This window comes from Lipotes vexillifer, unplaced genomic scaffold, assembly GCF_000442215.2.
Source record: "Lipotes vexillifer unplaced genomic scaffold, Lipotes_vexillifer_v1.1 scaffold149, whole genome shotgun sequence".
NCBI lineage: Eukaryota > Metazoa > Chordata > Mammalia > Artiodactyla > Lipotidae > Lipotes > Lipotes vexillifer.
The window spans coordinates 1,756,925-1,778,261 of NW_006779962.1; the positions used below are offsets into that span (position 1 = coordinate 1,756,925).

General features: G+C 49.0%; 1 protein-coding gene across 2 annotated transcripts in view; it reads right to left on the reverse strand.

Annotated features, from left to right (window-relative positions):
• The window catches only part of GFI1B (growth factor independent 1B transcriptional repressor), a 6,644-nt gene extending 6,463 nt beyond the window's left edge, over positions 1 to 181 (reverse strand). Inside the window, exon 1 of one of the 2 annotated variants that reach the window (XM_007453100.1) lies at positions 66 to 181. In XM_007453100.1, coding sequence (XP_007453162.1) covers positions 66 to 165 — 100 coding nt within the window. In that variant the 5' untranslated portion in view covers positions 166 to 181. The remainder of the gene's footprint in view (positions 1 to 65) is intronic. The other variant, XM_007453101.1, reaches the window with a different exon arrangement.
• Positions 182 to 21,337: the final 21,156 nt, after the last annotated feature.

The following is a 21,337-nucleotide window of genomic DNA, read 5'->3' on the forward strand; positions in this document are numbered from 1 at the left end:
CCCCCATCACATGGGCAGGGAGTCCTGGTGGGTACAGCAGAAGGCCATCCCGGGCTATGACTCACCAGGACCAAGGGCAGGAGGCCAGAGGAGCCCATCCTCCTGGGCACGAGGCTGGTGGTAGGTGTGAGCCTTCTTACTCTTCACCAGGAAGGAGCGTGGCATCGTCACCGGGTGCCCCACACCTATAGGGGGAGAAGACGAGAAAGTTTAGGAAGGACGAGAGGACGACACTCCTCTATATTTTAGGACCTCCTCCTAAAATCAAAATCCACTGTCCTGGTTTGAATACTGGCCCCCCAAAGTTCACGTCCACCCAGAATCTGTGAATGTGACCTTATTTGAAAATAGGGTCTTTGCAGATGTAATCAAGTTAAGGTGACATCACACTAGGTGCGGAGAAACACTAAATCCAATGTGACAAGTGTCTTTATAAGAAGACGGAAACTTGGACACACAGACACAGACACGCACAGGGAGAAGGGCCACGTGGAGACGGGGGCAGAGATGGGAGGGATGCGGCTTCAAGACAAGGATTGCTGGCAAACCAGAAGCTAGGAGACAAGCCTGAAACAGACGCTCCCTCAGAAACTCCAGAGGAGCTGACTTTGCTGACACCTTGATTTTGGATTTCTAGACTCCAGAACCCTGAATGAATACACTCCTGTTGTGTTAAGCCACCCAGTTCATGGTATTTTGGTACAGCAGCTACAAAGCCTAGTGTCCCTCACTCCTCTCTTGCTGGAAAGCCAATACACCCACTTCTAGAAAACCCCAGGTCAGCCTGCCCCTGCTGCATGCCCTGAGTTACACTGGGAGCAGAGAAGGAAGGGCAGGGGTACCTCCATTTGTGAAACACTCTGCACCCTGCACCCAGAAAACTGCATCTGCATTCCGGTGGGGTCTGCATTCAGAGGCCGCGGAAAGTTGTGGTCTGAGCACAGGTTTTGGAGTCAGATGCTCATGGGTTAGAATCCCAGCTCACCTGCTGTGCAATTTGGAGCAGACGCTTAACCTCCCTGGGCCTATTACCTTTTCTGTAATATGGTAATCCAGGTTGATGGTGCTGGTGAGTGGATAGTATGTGCTCAGCGCCTATCAGAGAGGAGCCTGGCAGGTGGGCTGCAACGAGGGGGGCCACCTCAATCGCAAATCCACGTTATTGTGCAAGTTGGGTGCTGACGTAGCCAGAGCGGGGCTGCACCTTGTCCACAGCTCCAGCCCAGAATCTGGCCCACAGAGAGGGAGGGGCTTTTCCTCTCTCCTCATGGGTGGAGGGGATGGTTGAGGCTCTATGTGGAGCTCAAGGCCTGAGAGGACCCCACTGGAGGCCTGAGATCATTTTGTGCACAGGGAGGAAGAGGCCAATGTCCACCAACTCTAGGGACTGAGCACAGGGCAGACCAGTCCAGGCCCATCACTGAACCCACAGGTCAGCGGGTCAGGGAGTGCGGAGCTGGACCAGCCTGACTACCCGGTACTCTTGGCTTCTGGTGCAGAGGCCTCTGGGGCAGAGAGCACCTCCTGCCCGCCGCCCCAACCCCCCCAAAATGTTTCACATCCCTGCGCCCAGCCATGAGCCTCTCCTGAGGGCTCCCAGGAGACAGAGCACCTCCTGGTGGTCCTCTGTCCCCCCTAACCCATGCCACACCCAGGCAGAAGCTCAGAGGAAACACTCAGCCGTTGCCGGTGCTGATGGCAGCTCTGCTGGGCCCATTCCCCAGGCCTCAGAGGAGGAGGCCCCACTCCTGGGCCAGCCCAGGCACCAGGCAAGGCTGCAGGCGTGATAGGGCCAAGCGCGGGGAGAAAGATCGCGGGAAAAAGCTCTGAACAACAGCGAGGGCCTGGTTGATAAGGCCGTGGCCAAGGAGCCGGCTGGGAGCAGGCAGATTAGAGAGGGAGCTTGGAGCTCTGCCTTGGGAGTGGCCCTGGGAGCCACCCCTTCCCCAAGGGGATGACCCAGAGCAGGCAGAAGAGGTACCCACACCCGTGCCCAGACCTGCCCGCCCCTCTGGGGGCAGCAGGAGTTTGGGCCATGCCGCTCTGCCAGGGGCTATCCCAGGCCCAGCCTTCCTGGATGGAGGCCTCAGTGTCCGGATCTGCTAAATGGCGATCTCAAACCAACCTCCTGGGACTGCTGGGGAGAGAAAGGAACTTTATTTATTACAAACAATTGTGTAAAGGGCCCAGTGTGGTGCCTGGGCTGCTGGGGGCATGGAGGTACTCAGCCCACAGAGGAGAGGCTTTGGGAGGGCAGGCACTGCTTGGGTCCTGTCTGGTCTGGTGGCATCCCCAGTGCCTGACCCAAAGCTGGCACGCTCTATGGATGGGGTCAGGCCCTGACCAGGAGCCGGGACAGGCTCCAGGCCCCTCCCCCTGGGCCCTGAAATGAGGGCGTGGGACCTGGTGGCCTCTGGGGTCCGGTCCAGCTGTCAGATTTTGACCGCATGAGGCTCGGCCAGCCTGCTGTCCTCCCCAGGCTTGTGGGGCAGCTCTTATCTCCCAGGGACAGTGTTCTTCCTCATGCCTCCCCCCCCCCCCAGACATGTTGCTGCAAAGGCCTCCTCTGCTTTGAAACTTATCCCCCCCCCCCCCGCCCAGGGCTCCCCACACTGCCCCTTCCTGCCCCCTTCTTACTCTTGGCTTCAGGAGTCCCCTGAAGAGGCCAGAGCCTGGGCAGAGCGAGAGGAGACTCTCACGTTCTGGGGGAGGGCCGGGGGGCTGGGTTCCCCTCGCCTTTTATTCTGGGGGGACCTCCGTAGCCATGATGTTTTAAAAACATAGTATTTTATTAGTCAATCAACTAGAACCAAAAGTAGGTATTAAAGCCGCTGAGCTAGAACACCAGGAAATACTTCTTGCAGCTTGGATCTGCAGAGCCTCAGCTCTGATAATCCTGGCTGTGAGCTGAGTGGCTATTACCCAACTTTACAGAGGAGGAACTGAGGCTTAGAGACTGGCTCACAATCCCAGGGCAGAGTGAGGCGGAGCTGGACTTGGTCATCTGCCTCCCAGGCCTCCGTGCTCTTGGCTGTCAGACCACGGGGTGGGGTCTTGTTCAGGGCGGTGGCAACTGAGCTGACAAGCTAAGGAGGAAACCAGGACAGCGCGTGAAGCTCCCCAGCGTGCACTGCGTCACTGAATCTGACACCCACCGGGGCAAGGGAAACAGTGATTGTCTTCCAGGGTCACGGGGGGAAACTGAGGCTGAGAGAAGCAAGTGGCTTGTCCAGCGCCTCACAGCAGAGCCAGACCCAGAGCCCCTGCCTGCTACGACTTGACTCTTGGCCCCAAGCTCTGCCCATCTGCACCTGTGGTCCTTTCAACACCCGATGAAGACAGCCTGCCTGGAGCAGGGAGGAGGAGTCTCATTGGTGGGGCAAGATGGGGGATAAATCAAATTCCCCTGATCTTTGGACTCTTCCAGGATCCAGCAGGCCCCATCTAGGCTCGTGAGGAGTTTGGGGTGGAGAGGCAGGCGAGATAACAGGCTTCTTTTAGGAAGCTTCAGTGATCCCTTGGGCTCAGAACCCAAGGAGACCTTAGAGGTCAGCTCATTGGAACCTGGCATGACAACACAATGGCTCTCTGGGGTTCAGAAGCACATACACAGGGGAGCAAGGGGGTCCCAGGAAGGTGATTCTCAGGGCCCACTCTAGTGATCGCCCCGGGGCCCCCAATCTCTTCCCCTTCCCTCCCTAGAACATTCTCTCCAGTAAGCCTGGCAAAGTGACAGTGGTGAAGCCATCAAGCTCACTGTGGAGGCCAAATGCACCCAGAGAACTTCCTTTTGACCCCTGTGAGCTGAGTTAAAAAAAAAAAAAAAAAAAAGGAACCAATCACCTATACTGTAGTTAATTAACAACCACACGGTTTGATTCACACTAACCTGTCCTGAGAAAGAGCTAAGAGCAGAGATTGTGAAAGAAGCCCAAGATTTCTTCATAAAACAGAGGCCTTGATGGTATCGGGCCTCCGGAAAGAGCCTCACTGTTAATATCTCTTCAAAAACGCCCAATCCCAATAGAGGGTTCCCCAACCCTGAGTCAGAATCTCGGCCAGTACTTCTGAAGAGGGGCAGCCCTGCACCCCGATTTCCAGACGGAGCCAGAGCAGCAGGCCTGTGATTTTCGTGCACCGAGGCGCCTCCCATGGGGCTGAATCGGATTCTGTGACCTTGAGACTAACCACGTCAGCCGCCAACCTGGGGCTTGGTTTTCCTATCTCTCAGAAGGGACGGTTGGACTAAGAGATTTCTAAACTTCCCTTTTGCTCTAAAATCCCATGCTGGGGTTCGTTGACTTTTAGCACGGGACCGACCTACCTTGACTAAGAAACTCATCACTCGGGTTCCCTTTTTGGGAGGATTGAGTAAGACACTCCGTTGTTTCTCAGAGTCTGCTACAGAGGACCCTTTGGACTTCCTTTATGCTTAAAGATGCGACTCAAGGGGAAACACAAACAAAAAAACAAAAAATCACCCTTTCCATGTAGGAGTCAGGGGACGTGAGCCCAGGTCCTTTTTGGGGCCCCAGCAGAGGGTAGTCATTACTTTTATTCAAAATTTGGAAGGAGTTCTCAAATGTCTCTTCCTAAGTTCAGAGGATGCAATGTCAAAAAGAGGTGAATCCACCTCTGGGTATATAAAAGTATCGAAAGCAGGGACTTGAACAGATATTTGTACACCCAGGTTCATAGCAGTGTTATTCACAATAGCCAAAAGGTGGAAACAACCGACGTGTCCATTAATGGATGAGTGCATAAACAAAATATAGTATAGACATAACAACGGATTATTATTGAGTCTTCAAAAGGAAAGTGATCCTGACACATGCTACAACATGGATGAACAATGAGGTCATTATGCCATTTGAAATTAAGCCAGACACCAAAGGATGAATACTGTATGATTCTACCTATGTGAGTTACCTAGAGTAGTCCAATTCAGAGGCAGAAAGTAGGATGGTGGGGGCCAGGGGCTGGGGGGATGGGAGGAATGGGGAGTTATTGTTTACTGGGGACAGAGTTTCAGTTTTTTGCAAGATGAAAGAAGTTCTATAAATGGATGGTGGTGAAGGTAGCACAGCGATGTGAATGTACTTAATGCCACTGAACTGGCCACTTAAAACATGATTAAAAGGGTCCATTTCATGTTATGTGTATTTTACCTCAATAAAAACAAAAAGGAGTGTAGAGCAACTATACTCCAATAAAAATTAATTAAAAAAACAAAAACAAAACAAAAAGGAGTGAACAAAACATTTCCTGAGCATCTCTGAATTAGAGGCTAAAGCAGTTCCCATTGGTTTGAATTCCTGGAAACAAAGGAACAAAAACCACCCTCTAGACTGAGGAAGGGTAAAGTTTTCTGTTGTTTCTGAAAAGAGTTGAGAGGTTGTGTCACAGTGAAGAATCACGTGTGATCAGGTTAGTTTTCCCGGGGGTGGGGGGTGCGATCTGGCCCCAAAGGCTTCAGGAGCCCTTGTACTCTCCAGTAGGACACCACCACCCAGTCTCCTGAAAGCCTTGAGAAAATGCTTTGCACTGGTTTTGAGTGACTCCATCAATCAAACCTAACCCAAGTATAACTCCCTGGTGGTCCCCCAGAACTTTCTGCTGGGAAACTGACATACCAACCCACAAATCTTTTCTTTTTTTAGCCGAGTGGCTTGCAGGATCTTAGCTCCCCGACCAGGGATCGAACCTGTGCCCCCTGCAATGGAAGCACATAGCCCTAACCACTGGACCACCAGGGAATTCCCTCCGATCCCCAAATCTGAGTTGGAAGAAACCTCACACATCTTCTTATCCAAAGAATCCCTTCTGCACCACCTCTGAGGACACGAAACTTGTCCCTTCTCTAAGACTGAAGTCTTCTATCTGTTGCCTACTAAGAAGTGTGCAGAGAAGTGAGCCTGTGTGGGCAGGTGCAGCTCAGCTGGCTCCCACCAGATCCACGTCCAGAGACCGAAAATTACTTTGCACCTCCCACCATAGTATCTCATGAAAGGTGTGGGCTTTCTTCCTCGCAAAATGTACACGGCACATACCCACAGTGATTCAGTGGACTGCCCCCCTTAACAAGCCCTACGTTAGAGCAAGCACCTGTCCCCAGACGCCCAGACTCTAAGTTGGCTTTTTCTTCAAAATTAGATAGAAGAGGCTGAGACACCACCTCCCCATCTCTTGTTCCTGGAGACTGGGTGGAAGGGTGCAGTGGAGATGTCAGTCCCCTGCCCCCCTTAGGAAGCTCTGAATGTGAAGCGCCTCCCTCTCAAAGTGTCCCAGGAACTTTGGGGAAGGTCGCCTGGGACTGTGGGTGCTGAAGCTAAGACATCCTTCAGAGTCCTCAATCCCACTCTCTTATTTCACAGCCAAAGAAAGGCTCAGAGTGCCCTGGGGACAGGGCCAGTCTGTCCCCGAAGATGGACACCAACTCGGGCACCTCCACGTGTGTCCTGCCTCGCCTGCCCAGGTCCCTGGGAGAGCTGGGGTGTGGGTATGACATCGTGCAGGTAGGTGATCTCCGGCAGCCTAAAATCAAATCTTCAAAGGGCGTTCATGGGACCTCCCTGGCGGTCCAGTGGTTAAGACTCCACGCTTCCCTGCAGGGGCACGGGTTCCATCCCTGGTCAGGGAACTAAGATCCCGCATGCCATACGGCCAAAAAACAGAAGCAAATATAGCAGCAACAATGGGTATACATGCACAGTTGGCGGAAGGTAATTCCTCCACGGGTTCACGGGGGGCTCGCAGCATCTCAGAGGAGACTGTCTCCTTGTCACCTCTTCTCTGGGTTCAAGGACTAACAGCCACCTCTCATAAAAGAGATTTTTCCAGTCCACCTTAGTCTTCCTAGGACTGCCAAAGGGACTAGGTAAACTGCTTGGAAACGATCTAAGTCGGATATGCAAATTTCAAAAGAAGAGGCAGGGGTGTTCTACTCACTCACCTGTCCGGAGCTCCTCGTCCACAGTGGGAAGCTCGCTGCTCCCTGTGGGGACGGTGCCACTCGGTCAATTTGTGACTTTCTGCTCAAGTAGATACTTCTCCTTTCCCCCACCCCTTCTGTGTGTGTGTGTGTGTGTGTGTGTTTCCTCTTCTGTTTCCCTACCTGATTTTCAATCTGATTATTTGTGTCAAAATCTGGCGGTGAAGGAACAGCCAATAGAGAGCGCGCCAGAGCGCTGGGCTGTATTTGCTTATCAAAGCTTTCCAGGAGCCAAGACTCTCCATTCTCTTCTCTAACCCTCCACTCCTGGAGCAGCACGCACTCTCTGGAAATTTTTAATAACATGTGGATTTTAAAAGTAATGGCTAAATTATTAAATTTTAAAAATTGAAGTTAAAATAAAACATTTACTTATAAACCTGATTTTGTGTAGAGAACTCATAAGTTAGTCTCTTTCTTCCTTCCTTCCTTTCCTCTCTTCCTCCCTTCCTTCTTTTTCTTTCTTCTTTCTTTCTTTCTTTCTTCTTTCTTTCTTTTTCTTTCTTCCCTTCCTCCCTTCCTTCTTTTTCTTTCTCCTTTCTCTCTTTCTTTTTCTTTCTTTCTTTCTTTCTTCTTTCTTTCTTTTTCTTTCTTCCCTTCCTCCCTTCCTTCTTTTTCTTTCTTTCTTTCTTTCTTTCTTTCTGCTTTCTTTCTTTTTCTTTCTTCCCTTCCTCCCTTCCTTCTTTTTCTTTCTTCTTTCTTTCTTTCTTTCTTTCTTTCTTTCTTTCTTTCTTTCTTTTTCTTTCTTCCCTTCCTCCCTTCCTTCTTTTTCTTTCTTTCTCCTTTCTTTTTCTTTCTTCCCTTCCTCCCTTCCTTCTTTTTCTTTCTTTCTTCTTTCTTTTTCTTTCTTCCCTTCCTCCCTTCCTTCTTTTTCTTTCTTCTTTCTTTTTCTTTCTTCCCTTCCTCCCTTCCTTCTTTTTCTTTCTTCTTTCTTTTTCTTTCTTCCCTTCCTCCCTTCCTTCTTTTTCTTTCTTCTTTCTTTCTTTCTTTCTTCTTTCTTTCTTTTTCTTTCTTCCCTTCCTCCCTTCCTTCTTTTTCTTCTTCCTTCTTTCTTTCTTTCTTTCCTTCTTTCTTTCTTTCTTTCTTTCTTTCTTTCTTTCTTTCTTTCTTTCTTTCTTTCTTTCTTTTTCTTTCTTTCTTTCTTTCTTTCTTCTTTCTTTCTTTTTCTTTCTTCCCTCCCTCACCCCATGAGCTCAGCACTCAGCATCCCCAGCCCAGAGCACTCCCCTACAAAGCCCTTGGCTTGTGCTGCTCCAAACTGCTTTTAGAGGGGTCCCTCTTGTCCTTGCAGAGGTCGCCGTTGAGAAAAAAGTCAAATCCACGCTTGCCCAGACTTGGCCCTAGACCGAGTGGGGAGCAGCAGGTGTGATATTGAACGTGGGTGATTCCCGCATGTGCGGGACCCTCAGCCGCTCAGGCCCACGGGCAGGCTGCTCTCGGGTCCCAAGGCCCGCGTGTGCTGCCATCTGGTGGCCGCTGTGGAGTACAGGGAGGGCCGGGCGTCGGGGGCTGCCTCCAGGTGTCCGTCACAAGCGGGAAGGCTGGGATGGCCAGTCTCGGACATTTCAGCCTACAGGGCACAGAAGCCACCTCCCTCTTCCTCCTCTGCCCCTCAAGCCTCCCCCGGCTTACGGGATGGCTGATTTACTTCAGGAGGTTTTGCATATGAGGACTCACAAAATAGAGCAGTGTTAGGCTGATTTGCATGCACTGCCAGCCCAGAGCTAGAGAGATTATGTTTCCCTCCTAAAGAAAACAAGTTTGACGACAGGAAGCCCCGACATAACTGAAGTCCAAGGTCCGACATGGAGAGAAAGGTGGGGTTTCGGGCAGGGTCTCACTGCTGCTGGGCCAGGCCATCGAGGGAGCGCCAGCCTGGGGGTCACCCTGGTCTGTGCGGTGCTGGTACTCTCTGGACCACAGGCCAAACACAGGAGACGACCAGTCTCTCTTCTTGGTGGAGAGAGATTAGTGGAAACTCCTGGAATATTCTTTGGATGGCGCAGTTTTGCCCACAGTCAACTGGAACTCTTTGTCATTATGCAAAGAATTCAAGGACGTTCCGAGAAATAAAAAATAACTAGAAAAATGATTACAGTAGAAAGAAAAAGAAAAATTAATTCGAGGACTTGTCCCTTAATTCACTTTGGTATACACACATGCCCACATTTTGCTATTGTCAACCAGCAGGTCCTTTTTTCTTTTCACTGAAAGTTATTTTGTTTCAGGACCTCCTAAATTCTCTTGTGGCTTTCATTAACATGTTTAATGATTTCACGGTTTTTCATGGCTTACCTTACCAATCAGCTTCTCCATTCAGGGCATTTAGTTTGTGGGGTATTTTCTAGTGTAAAGCTGCTGTATCAGGCATGTACAGTTCAGCTGTTGTTCTAAGATGTAGTCCCACTTAGGGTCCTTCTCTTCCCCCTTGAGTAACCAACTCAGGGACTCCTTTCCTAGACCAGGGTCCTGCAAGTAAAGGCAGGCCTTCCCTGGAGCCACCTGGGAGCCCCTCTATGGGAGAGCACTGGCCAGGCCCCATGAGCACATCAGTTGAAGCCAGGAGGCCCCAGGCAGCCTCTCGTAGGCTCTTGCGGACTGAGACCTCCCAGCCTCTGATGCCCTCCAGGGCTGCCTGCAGAGCCAACACCACTCCTCTTGGTAGGCAGCCCTGGAAATGAGATGCCTTCATTTAGACTCTTCCAAGGGCTAGGTCGCATCAGCATCCTTGTGCCCATTCATTCATGCATTTGAGTTCTGTTGGTACCTTTCACGTGCCAGGTCCCTCCTTCTACCCCTTCCCTCCTCCCAGCTCGGCTGCCAGAACAAGACGCCACATACTGGGGGACTTAAACAGCGTTTATTTCTCACAGAGGCTGGGAAGTCCAAGGTCAAGTTGCCAGCAGATTGAGTCTCTGGCAAGGACAAGCTTCCAGCCTTGTAGACAGCCGCCATCTTGCTGAGGCCTCACATGGCAGAGAGAGGACAAGCTCTGGTCTCTCTTCCTCTTCTTAAGAGGACACTAATCCCATCATGGGGGTCCCAACCTCATGACCTCATCTAAACCTATCTCCCATCCAAAGGCCCCACCTCCAAAGACCATCACATTCATTCATCAACATATGAACTTTGGGGAGACACAGACATCTGGTCCATTACACTCCCTTAGCTAATAATACATGTTTACTGAGTACCTACTACGTACCAGATGCTAGGGTTTCAAACAGGAACCAGACAGGAGCCCTAGTGAGCTTCTTTGTCTAGCAGGTGGGACAGAATACCCAGACATTTACAATTTGGGCTAATAAGTGCTGTGATGTGAACGTGGTTTGCATGTAAACAAGGAGCTTGGGGCATCGGGAAATGGACCCAGACTTGGACGGTTAGTGAAGGAAGTGGCATCTAAGTTGACGCCAGGCTGAGTTACTTGGGAGAAGGAAAGTAGGGAAGGATGTGCAAAGGGCTGGAGGCCAGGACCTTCAGGGAAGTGACAGCAGCCAAGTTCAGTCTGAGTGGAGGGTGGCAACTGAAGGAAGGGGAGGGAAGGATAGGACACTCGAGAGATGAGCCTAGAGAGGAAAGAAGGAGCAAGATCAGGAAGATTCCTCCCTGGCTTAAAACCTTTAATGAGGGGCTTCCCTGGTGGCGCAGTGGTTGAGAGCCCGCCTGCCGATGCAGGGGACGCGGGTTCGTGCCCCGGTCCGGGAAGATCCCACGTGCCGCGGAGCGGCTGGGCCCGTGAGCCGTGGCCGCTGAGCCTGCGCGTCTGGAGCCTGTGCTCCGCAACCTGTGAGGCCACAACAGTGAGAGGCCCGCGTATCGCAAAAAAAACCCAAAAACCAAAAAACAAAAACCTTTAATGAGTTCCCTTTGCCAGCAGGACAGAAATCTCAGCTTCAGAGATTAGCGCTCAGTGTTTTCATGGTGTCAGAACTCTTTCAAATGATGGAACTTTTTCAGATGCAAGTTGCAGAAACCCGATTTAAACTTGTTTAAGAACAACAAGGGAATTCCCTGGTGGTCCAGTGGTTAAGAATCCGCCTTCCAGTGCAGGGGACGATCCCTGGTCAGGGAATTAAGATCCCACATGCCACGGGGCAATTAAGCCCACGTGCCACAACTACTAAGCCTGCGTGCTCTGGAGCCTGTGGGCCACAACTAGAGAGAAGCCCGCGTGCCGCAGTGAAGAGCCCACGCACCTCGATGAAAGATCCTGCGTGCCACAACTAAGACCCAATGCAGCCAAAGAATAAATAATAAATAAATAAATAAATATTTAAAAAGAAAATGGTTCCCTGTGGTCAGGGGCCACATAGTTGTCAAAAAAAAAAAAAAAAAAAAACAAAAAAAAAACAATTACTTCATGTCACTGAAAAGTGTCTACTTCAGGGATAAAAAAAAAAAAAAAGAACAACAACAAAACAATTACTTCATGTCACTGAAAAGTGTCTACTTCAGGTATGGCTGGATCCAGATGCTCACATGATATTGCCTGGATCTCATTCATTCCAGCCTCAGGACATTTGCATTTGTTGTCCCCTCTGCTGGATGACCCAACCCCAGATCTTTCCATGGCTGACCCCTTGTCATCCAGGTCTCAGCTGAAATGTCACCGCTGTAGCGAGACCTCCTTTGCCATCAACTAAAGCCTGACTTTCCCACCCCAGACACTTTCTGTTTCATCAGCCTTGCTCTTCTTAGCATTCATAATTAACTGAAAATATCTTGTGGATTTGTTTCCTCTTTATTTATTTATTTTGGGGGGTCTCACTGCCCACAAGGAATGCGGGCACTACAAGAGCAGGGGTCTCATTTCCCTGGCTCACAGCTGAATCTCAGTGTATGGTAGATACTGATGATGTAGTTACAGAATGAATGGATCAATCAATCAATGCATGAATATCTCACTTTCCATCTCTCAGCTTTGCTTTATCCTGCGGCTGAGATCCTCAGCATTACCAGTTTGAGTCTATAAGCTTAGAAACTCCAGTGGAAAGAAAGCTGCTCTCTCAATAGTTTCAGTTAGAGGCCAGGGAGTGACTCTGATTGGCTCATCCTGCACCATTCACTGTAGTGGGGAGAGGGATATGGGCCTCTCATTGCCCCTGGCTGGCCGACCTGCTAAAACCACAGGAGAGTGGAAAATGGGTTTGGGCGAGGACACAGAATAAAGCCAGAAAAGTGTTTAGGGTTGTAGCTGCCACCTTCTAACCATCTTCTCATTGTCACCTGAATATGCTGTGTCCTTCCTGCTGGAGACTGTCGATTAAAAACAAGAGCACAACCTGAAAGCTGAGAATTCTATTTTATTTGGGGCATTACTGAGCACTTAAGCCCAGGAGACAGCCTCTCAGGTACCTCTGAGGGACTGTTCTAAAGAGGTAAGGGAGGAGCCAGGATATATAGGAGTTTTTGCAAAAACAAAACAAAACAAAAAAGCAGGTAGTCGAACATCAAAAGATTATTGCTAATTAAAGAAAAACCGGGGAACTTCCCTGGCGATCCAGTGGTTAAGACTCCGCGCTTCCACTGCAGAGGGCGTGGGTTTGACCCCTGGTCGGGGGAAATAGGATCCCACATGCCGCACAGCACAGCGCAGCCAAAAAACAAACAGAAAACCCAGGCATCTCAAGTTAATGAATTTAGGGCTTTTCTATGAATGGGAAAATGCAAGAGTCTGGGCTTTATGAAATTATTCCTTTGATATGCATCTTAACTATCTAGGGTCAGTATCCTGTTTTTCTCCATCCTGAATCCCCTGGGGTGCACCTTTGGGTGTGGCTGCAGTGGCTGAGGGCTTGGTGGCCACAACATCCTTAGTTTACTGATATGGCAGGTGAGTTCTTTATCCACCAGACCAAATTACAACTCCTGCCTTTGCCCGTCCTGTTCCCCCTGCCTTGAATGTCCTTTTTCTTCAGTCTACTCCTCCAGGAAGCCTTCCAGACTTCCCACAATCTCTGGGTCACCTGTAGTATAAAGGATTTGGCCCACCACGACAACCCTTGGATTCTTGTCTCTGTCTATTGTCATGGGCACTCAGCTGCTTCTTAATAAGACCAGCAGCTATCTGAGGGGAAGGATCCTGTGGAATTCTGTCTCAGCAGACGACAGGCACAGACTGACCCCAGTAAGGCTGGCCTGTGCTGTGCTGGGTGTGCTGCAGGGTTCAGCCTCTGGTCCCAGCATCAGCTGGCATCAGCTCTGTGACCTTGGGTACATTTATGGCCTTGGCTTAGAACGGCCACAGAATGCAGCAAGTGGGAGCTGAGCTGAGCCCACCCGTCCTGGGGACGAGAGGATGGACCAGGTGGTCTTTGCCCTGGGGGTGAGGGCTCCCAGATGCTGCCCAACACTGACCCTCCTACCACCACCACCAATCCTCCTCTGTCTGCTGGCGCCGGAAAGGCACCCATCGCGGTCCTGCTCCGACTCAGTCATTCAGGGAGACTGGGGAGCTCTGTCCAAGCCCAGGAGCTGCAGGCAGCTGAGGTGGAGGGCTCCCCGCCCTGCCTGCCCCTCGCGGACTGCACTCCGTGCGGGCCGACCCCACCTCCCAAGCGCCCGGGCTCCGCGGGAGGCAGCAATTCGCCACACGGTGGCGCTCCTGCCTACTTTTCCTCTAGCAAAAACCAGCCCGAAAACTGTCTATCCATCTATCTATCCATCCATCCATCCATCCATCCATCCATCCATCCATCACCCATCCATCTAATTACTGCTTAAATTACAAGAATGAAATATGATCAGAGTAGAAAGAAGAAAATAAAATATGCACCTCCATCCTGACGTGTATCCTTTTAATTTCCCTCCCTCTCTCCCTGCCTCTTCCCGCCTCCCTCTCTCTCCCTCTCCCCCTCTCTCCAGTTTCCCTCTCCCCACACATACATATGTGTGTATAATGTTTTCGATTCAAACAAATCTTTATTGGCCCTTTGCTCTTGGGTACCGCACAGCCATTATCTCCCTCGGTCTGTGAGCTCAACCCTCCCATCCTCCTGCTTCCAGGAATCTCAAGATGAGGACGGGCAGCTTCCTGGTGGAAGACCACGGCGTGAGGTTCTGGGGTGCCTTCACTTCACAAGATGGTTGGTTCGCCTAGAGGAGCACGACAGGAAAGAGGGGCTTCGAGAAATCAGGCAGGGAAGCAGCGGGTACGAGAGGAGACTTCAAGGACCAGCGTTCCTGCTTGATGCCTCCCAGCATCCCTGGCAGGGGCATCAAACAGAGCGCTGGGACCCTGTTTCTAGGTTTAGGAAATAACCAGACGATCAAGTAGCTCATCTGCTCTTTCTACCCCACAGCGACTTCATGAAACCCTCTGGCAGGAGGCTCGTGAGGACTGGAGAGGCTAACTCTTCTTGACAGCCCTTCATAATGGAGACTGGTGTTTTATTGCCTCCCATCTAGATGATTCATATATGTTTTGTTTTGTTTTGTTTTGTTTTGTTTTGTTTTGTGGTACGTGGGCCTCTCACTGTTGTGGCCTCTCCCGTTGCGGAGCACAGGCTCCGGACGCGCAGGCTCAGCGGCCTTGTCTCACGGGCCCAGCTGCTCCGTGGCATGTGGGATCCTCCGGACCGGGGCACGAACCCGTGTCCCCTGCATCGGTAGGCGGACTCTCAACCACTGCGCCACCAGGGAAGCCCTCATATACGTTTTATAAAACATAAATCCCCGGTGGCAATTAACAGCGGATAACGTCGGATTCTCCAGAGTCACTTGGGGGCAATGGGTGCATCGTGCCTGTACTCAGACCTGGGCTTGCTCCTGGCCTTGACACACACCCACTGCAGGCCACAGGCAGGCATTAGCCTCCCCGAGCCTCAGACTTGCCGTCTCTAAAACAGGGCTAAGATAAAGCTTCCCTTGGAGCTGTAGGTAGCAAATGAGATAATACATGCAAAACATTTTATAAATGCTAAAATGCTTTAAATGTGTAAGTTATCATATCTCATCAGAAATATTCCACCGTGGAACTCTGCACTCTCTTTCATGGGGTAGTCCAGAAGCCTTAGCTGCTGAGGGCAAACAAGCAAACAGGGTGTGTCAGCCTGATTCCTACCAGGTGGGTTGTGCTAATTTACATGGCAGGCTGGTTATTAGTGAAACACACGGCATCTGGTTACTGCGCCATAAACTCCTTCCGCGCTTGTGTTCTCTGGATACTCACAGGAAGCCCTCACGAGGCTGCAGGTACAGAGGAAGGAATGAGAGTCTCGTGAACATTCACCCATGCCAGAGAGGGTGCAGGGCCTTCACAAGTCTCGCCTCTTCTAGTCCCAGGTAGCATTTTGTCACTTGGAAGTATTGACCAAATGACGGGAAACCAAGCACCAACCCCCAGGTGCAGCTGGCACCACAGCCAAGTCCACACAGTGATAAGTGGGGGCATCTGCCTGATACACCAGGGCAAGGACCCCACCTCCTATTCCCCAGGGTTTCTCCAGCACCATGCTTGGCACATCCCAGGATCAGTAAGCTTGTGATGCATGGATGCAAGTTTGTATTCTTCTCAACAAGCACTGTGCGTGTGTGTGTGTGTATGTGTGAGTGTGTGTGTGTGTGTGTGTGTGTGGTCATTAGCCAGCCTGAGGAGGGTGAAAATCTCCCAGTGGGTCCTCACCTCCCCGGTCAGGCCCCATCAAGTAGGCCCAGGGAGTGGTGGCCTTGGTGCCTGTGTAGTTTCAGCCATCAGAGGAGTTTTCTGTGGCTGTTGAGCGGGGAGAGGCCCTGTCTTCCCCGACATCCTACGTGGGTCAGGGGGCTTCAGCCTGGGGCCTGGGGCATGGCTTCAGCCTCCAGACCGATGAAGCAAAGCCTCAAAGGAACCCATAAAGAAGTGAGAGCCGAGGAAAGACATTCAGGACGACATACGCCTCTCTGCAGAGAACTCGAAATACAAACCCATCTGGGAAAGAGCAGTCTACCGCAAGGCTGATCAGCATTAGAAGTGACCTGCAGGGGGCGCTGCTTCTAGGATTTGCACTCAATTTACATTTATTTTGCCTGTACCTTCAGAGGTCTTCAAATTACCATTTTATCATTGTCCCCCGAAGGGTGAGCATTTTTCTCTTCCGGTTGTTTCTTATCTACCCAAGAGCATGTAGGGAGGCCTCCTTCTCTGAAGAAACGAATGCAGAAGCTGGGGAGAAGGTAAGGACATAGCAGTCTTGTGACTACAGTTGGTACATCCTTGAAAGGTGGTGTGTCCACACATTTCTGCAAGATGAGTGGTTTGCAGTTTAAAAGGGCACGTGCAACAAGCTCATTTGGAAAGCAGGAAAGAATCCTTTACAAATCACCCCACCCAGATCCAGCCATTCCTCTCCTGGGTATGCACCGGAAGCATCAGAGGGGGGACTCAAAGAGACACCTGTATGCCCGTCTTCCCAGCAGCGGTAGTCATGACAGCCAAGTGGGGGAGGCTACCCAGTGTCTATCAACAAATGAATAAGTAAACAAAATAGAGTATATCTTTGCAATGGAATATTATTCAGCCTTAAAAAGGAAGCGAATCCTGACACGTGCTACAACACAGATGAACCTTGAAGACATTCTGTTAAGTACAATAAGCCAATCACAGAAAGATCAATACTTTATTCCACTTACACGAGGTATCTGGAGAAGTAAAATCACAGAGACAGAAAGTAGAATAGTGGTTGCTAGAAGCTGTGGGTGAGGGATGAGTTATTTAATAGGTATGGTGTTTCTGTTTTGCAAGAAGAAAAAGTCCTGGAGATGGATGGGGGTGATGGCTGCACAGCAATGTGAATGTGCTTAATGCCCCTGAACTGTACACTTAAAAATGGTTAAGATGGCAAATTTTATGTGATGCGTAATTTACCAAAGTTAAAAACAAACCGTCTGCCCAATCCTTCATTTTCACAGACACAGAGAGTGAGAGTGAAGCCCGGAGAATCTCACCATCTCATGATGAGGATCTCAGATTTCCCTTCGCTGTGCAGTCCAATTATTATTTTCTGATCTTCACGTATTTTTGCAAGTTTTTATTATGAAAAATTTCCAAAAGGAAAGCGAGTGAAACATGTCTAATGAACACCTATATATCCCTCACTGTTATTCAACAATAGTTATCATTTGCCAACTGTGCTTTATGTCTCTATATGCATATATATGTACATATAAATGTGTTTCGTTTTGATAAAACCTTTTCAAGATGTATTGCAGACATCATGACACTTCACCCATAAATACTTGAGCATGTATCTCCTAAAAACAGATATTCTTACATCATCATGTAACTGTCATTATCACACCTAAGAAAACTGTTAATAATTTCCTAGTATCTTGCATATTCATTTCAGACTCACTTTTGTTTTTTTTTTTTTGCAATCTCCCCCCATTTTCTCGTAGAGTGGCTCTTTTAGAATCAGGATCATGCCAAGTTTCAAGCATTGCGTTTGCCTGTTTCTTTAGCCTCCTTCATGGTAGAACAGCACCCGCTACCCCTTTCTTTTGACATTGATCCCTCCCCCCCAACCCCCACCCCCACCCCCTCAAAAGAGCTCAGGCCAGCCTGGTGGAAGGGTATTCTACACACACTGCTTTCCAGATTTGTCTGATTGTTTCCTTGAGGTGCCGTCTAACCTGTTCCTCCATCCCATGTATACCGGACCTTAGGGCCGAGGCTTGATGCAGTTCAGCTGAGATGTCTTAGGCAAGGATATTTCTCAGGTGATGCTGTGTGCGCCACAGCACTGGCGGTACCGAATGTCAGGTTGTCCCACCTTACTGATGCTAAGTTTGGTCACTGGGTTAAAGAGGTGACAGCCAGCTCTCTCCTTCATAAAGCTGAGGTGAGAAGCAATCTGTGGAGTAGGGCTTTGTTGTCATGTAAGCATCCTGTTCCCCACAGCTTCTCCTAATGCGTTCAGCCTCCACCGCTGAATCAACTGTTTCACTGATGGTTGCAAAATGGTGATCCTTCTAATTCTATCACTCCTTCCGCATTTATTAACTGTTTTTTTTTTTTTCTGTAAAGAAGAGCTTTCCCTCATTAACTGTGGATGAGCCAGAGTTCTTCCAAATATCAGGGTGTGAATGATTCATCTTTTCTTTTTAATTGCTGATTTCCATAGTAAGGTGTTGGCATAATTGGATTTTTAAAATCTTCTCTCTCCTTTTTCCCCCTTAATTCTGAGTATCACTATGAACTCATGGATTTGTATTTTTTCAGTGATTTACATCACATCCCCAAAATTCCTTTTTATGGTCAGTGTATTAGCTCCTGAGGGCTGCTTTAGCAAACGACCACAACTGGGTGGCTTAAGCAGCAGAAGTGTATTCTCTCTCAGTTCTGGAGGCCGGAAGTCTGAAATCAATTACACCTCTTTTTTCTGTGAACTTTCTGTTCATGTCTTTTGCCGTCTTTTTCTATGAAACAAGTGAGTTAAAAAAAGACTTTAAGGAATTCTCTCTATATTAGGAGGCTTATTTGTGAAATAAGTTGCAAATATTTTGTCTCAGCTTATTTGTTTTGTCTTTGCTTGTTTTCTTTTTGCCTTACAAAAGGAGTTTTGTTTCGTTTTGTTTTTTACTTTGTTTTGGAGGTCGTCTGATTCATCAGCCATTTCTTCTTTTGCTTCTGACTTTTCAGGCATTTTCAGAAAGGTTTTCTTCACTCTTTTTTTTTAACGTTTCTATTGGAGTATAATTGCTTTACAACGGTGTGTTAGTTTCTGATTTATAACAAAGTGAATCAGTTATACATATACATCTATCCCCATATCTCTTCCTTCTTGCGTCTCCTTCCCTCCCACCCTCCCTATCCCACCCTTTCACTCTTGATTACAGAAAATTCACCTGTGTTGTTTTCTTCTAGCACTTTTATGGTTCCACTTTTGACACCTAAGAGCTCTGATCCCTTTGGAGTTTTTTCCTGATTACAGGGTGTGAAGTAGGGATCCAGATTTATCTTTTCCAAATAGTCCCTGCATATTCTTCAAGGGAGGCCCAGCTAAAATAAAACCTCTGGTTGTGAATGCTTCTGCTTTGGGGAAGGGGACGGTCTCATGATGGCCAGGAAACTCTTTAAACATGGAGAACACTGTGTACTGTGGTCCTACACATCATACTGCAAGGGGTGTACAGAGATGTGCTCGGGGATTTGGGTGAGGAAGCGGCCTGCCAAGGAGACAGATAGCCCAGGATTTCAAAGTTACATTGGTAAGCGTGAAAGTCAAGATTGAGCCTTTGTCAATATTCAACAGACAACTTCCGCCTCTTCTCTCCTCAGCTCTCAAACCTTCAGAGGATCCTCCTTGCCTCCAGATACATTTCAGGCTTATTTCTTTTTTTATTTCACATCTTTATTGGAGTATAATTGCTTTACAATGGTGTGTTAGTTTCTGCTGTATAACAAAGTGAATCAGCTATACGTATACATATATCCTCATATCTCCTCCCTCTCACGCCTCCCTCCCACCCTCCCTATCCCACCCTCCCTATCCCACCCCTCTAGGTGGTCACAAAGCACGGAGCTGATCTCCCTGTGCTATGCGGCTGCTTCCCACTAGCTGTCTGTTTTACATGTGGTAGTGTATATATGTCCGTCAGTCTTCGTTATTTTTTTTAGCTCGGGACTCTCCATGCCTTGCCTTTCTTAGCTCCTGTTTCATGTATATCTTAAATCTGACAATTTATCAGCCAATGAGCCTTACGTGGTCTTACGTCCATGCCTTTGTTCAAGCTGGGTCTTCCTCCTGAAAAGCCCACCTGCCTCAACACCATTTATCAGACTTCTGATTAAACTGGAAGCAAAGTTCAAACCTCATCCCCACCAATAAGTTGCCCTCATCGTTCCAAGTGCAGCCACTTTGCAAGGTGGTTCTGGGCTGGACCTGACTCTGAGTCACACTGCAGAGGGTCCCCCTTCCATCTCATCTGCTGGACTCCATGTACCTTAAAAGCAGGTGTAGGGGATTGGCAAGTGTTCCCCCCCACCCCCAATTCACACCCACCAAGAACCTCAGAATGTGACCTTATTTGGAAATAGGGTCTTTGCAGATGTGATTCAGTTCAGATGAAGTCATACTGAATTGATGTGGGCCCTAAACCCAATGACTGGTGTTCTTTCTTTCTTTCTTTCTTTGCTGCGTCACGTGGCTTGCGGGATCTTAGTTCCCTGACCAGGGACTGACCCTGGGGCCGCGACAGTGAAACCGCCAAGTCTTAACCACTGAACCACCAGGGAATTCCCCATGACTGGTGTTCTTATAAAAAGAGAGGACACACAGTGACACATACAGAGAAGTGTGTCACCTCTTTGCTGTCACCTCTTTAACCCAGTGACCAAATTTAGGCCATGTGAAAACACACAGGGAGAGAGACGGCCAAGCGCAGAGGGAAGCAGAGAGTGGAGGGACGCAGTTGCAAGCCAAGAACATCAAAGATGGTTGGCAACCCCCAGAAGGTTGGAGAGGGCATGGGACCATCATCCCCATCACAGACTCCAGAAGGGACCAGCCCGGCTGACCCTTTGATTGCAAATTTTTGTCCTCCAGAACTTAGAGAGAATAAACTTCTGTTGTTTAAAGCCACGCTGTTTGTGGTACTTTGTCACAGCAGCCTGAGGACACTCATGCATCTGGGAACAGTAATGACGATATTCATAGGTGCCCACACTTTGGCATGCGCTCTGATAAGCATTTACATGAGTCTCTCACTGGACCGTCCTAGTGACCCTCTGAGTTGGGTATTTAAGGTATTGGTGGCATCCCCACGTCCAGGTATAGAAACTGAAGCTTGGTTACTCACCCAGGGCACACTGCCAAGTTGTAGAGCCAGGATCCCAACTCAGCCTTACTCCCTCTGTCCTCCCTAGATGGCCTGGTTCGTGCACTGCACACCTGTGGCCGCCATGCCAACTGTCCTTTATGAGTAAGGGCTGGAAAAGGCATTCTTGAACAAAACCACAGAAACCCAAATTATAAGTCAAAAAAGAAGAAGGGGAAGGAGTTGATTACATCAAAATTAATGTCTCTTTTCCAGCAAAGTACAATATAGTTAATAGGAAGATAACAGATGGGGGAAGACACTTGAAATATCTATAGGCAACAAAGGACACATTTCTGTGTGTTGCAATCCTGCAAAGCAACAAGGAAAAGATAGTAACTCTCCTGAGAGAAAAATGGTCAAAAGATAAGAAGTGACCATTTATGGAGGATGAAACCCACAAGACTGACAAGAATATTAAAAAATGCTCCATCTCATTAACAGAGAGAGGTAAGTTAAAACAAGAATGGGTCACTATAGCCCTATTATACTTTACAGTTAAGAGTGTTGGCAGGGATGTGGGCATTTTTGTAGACTTCTAGTGAGCTT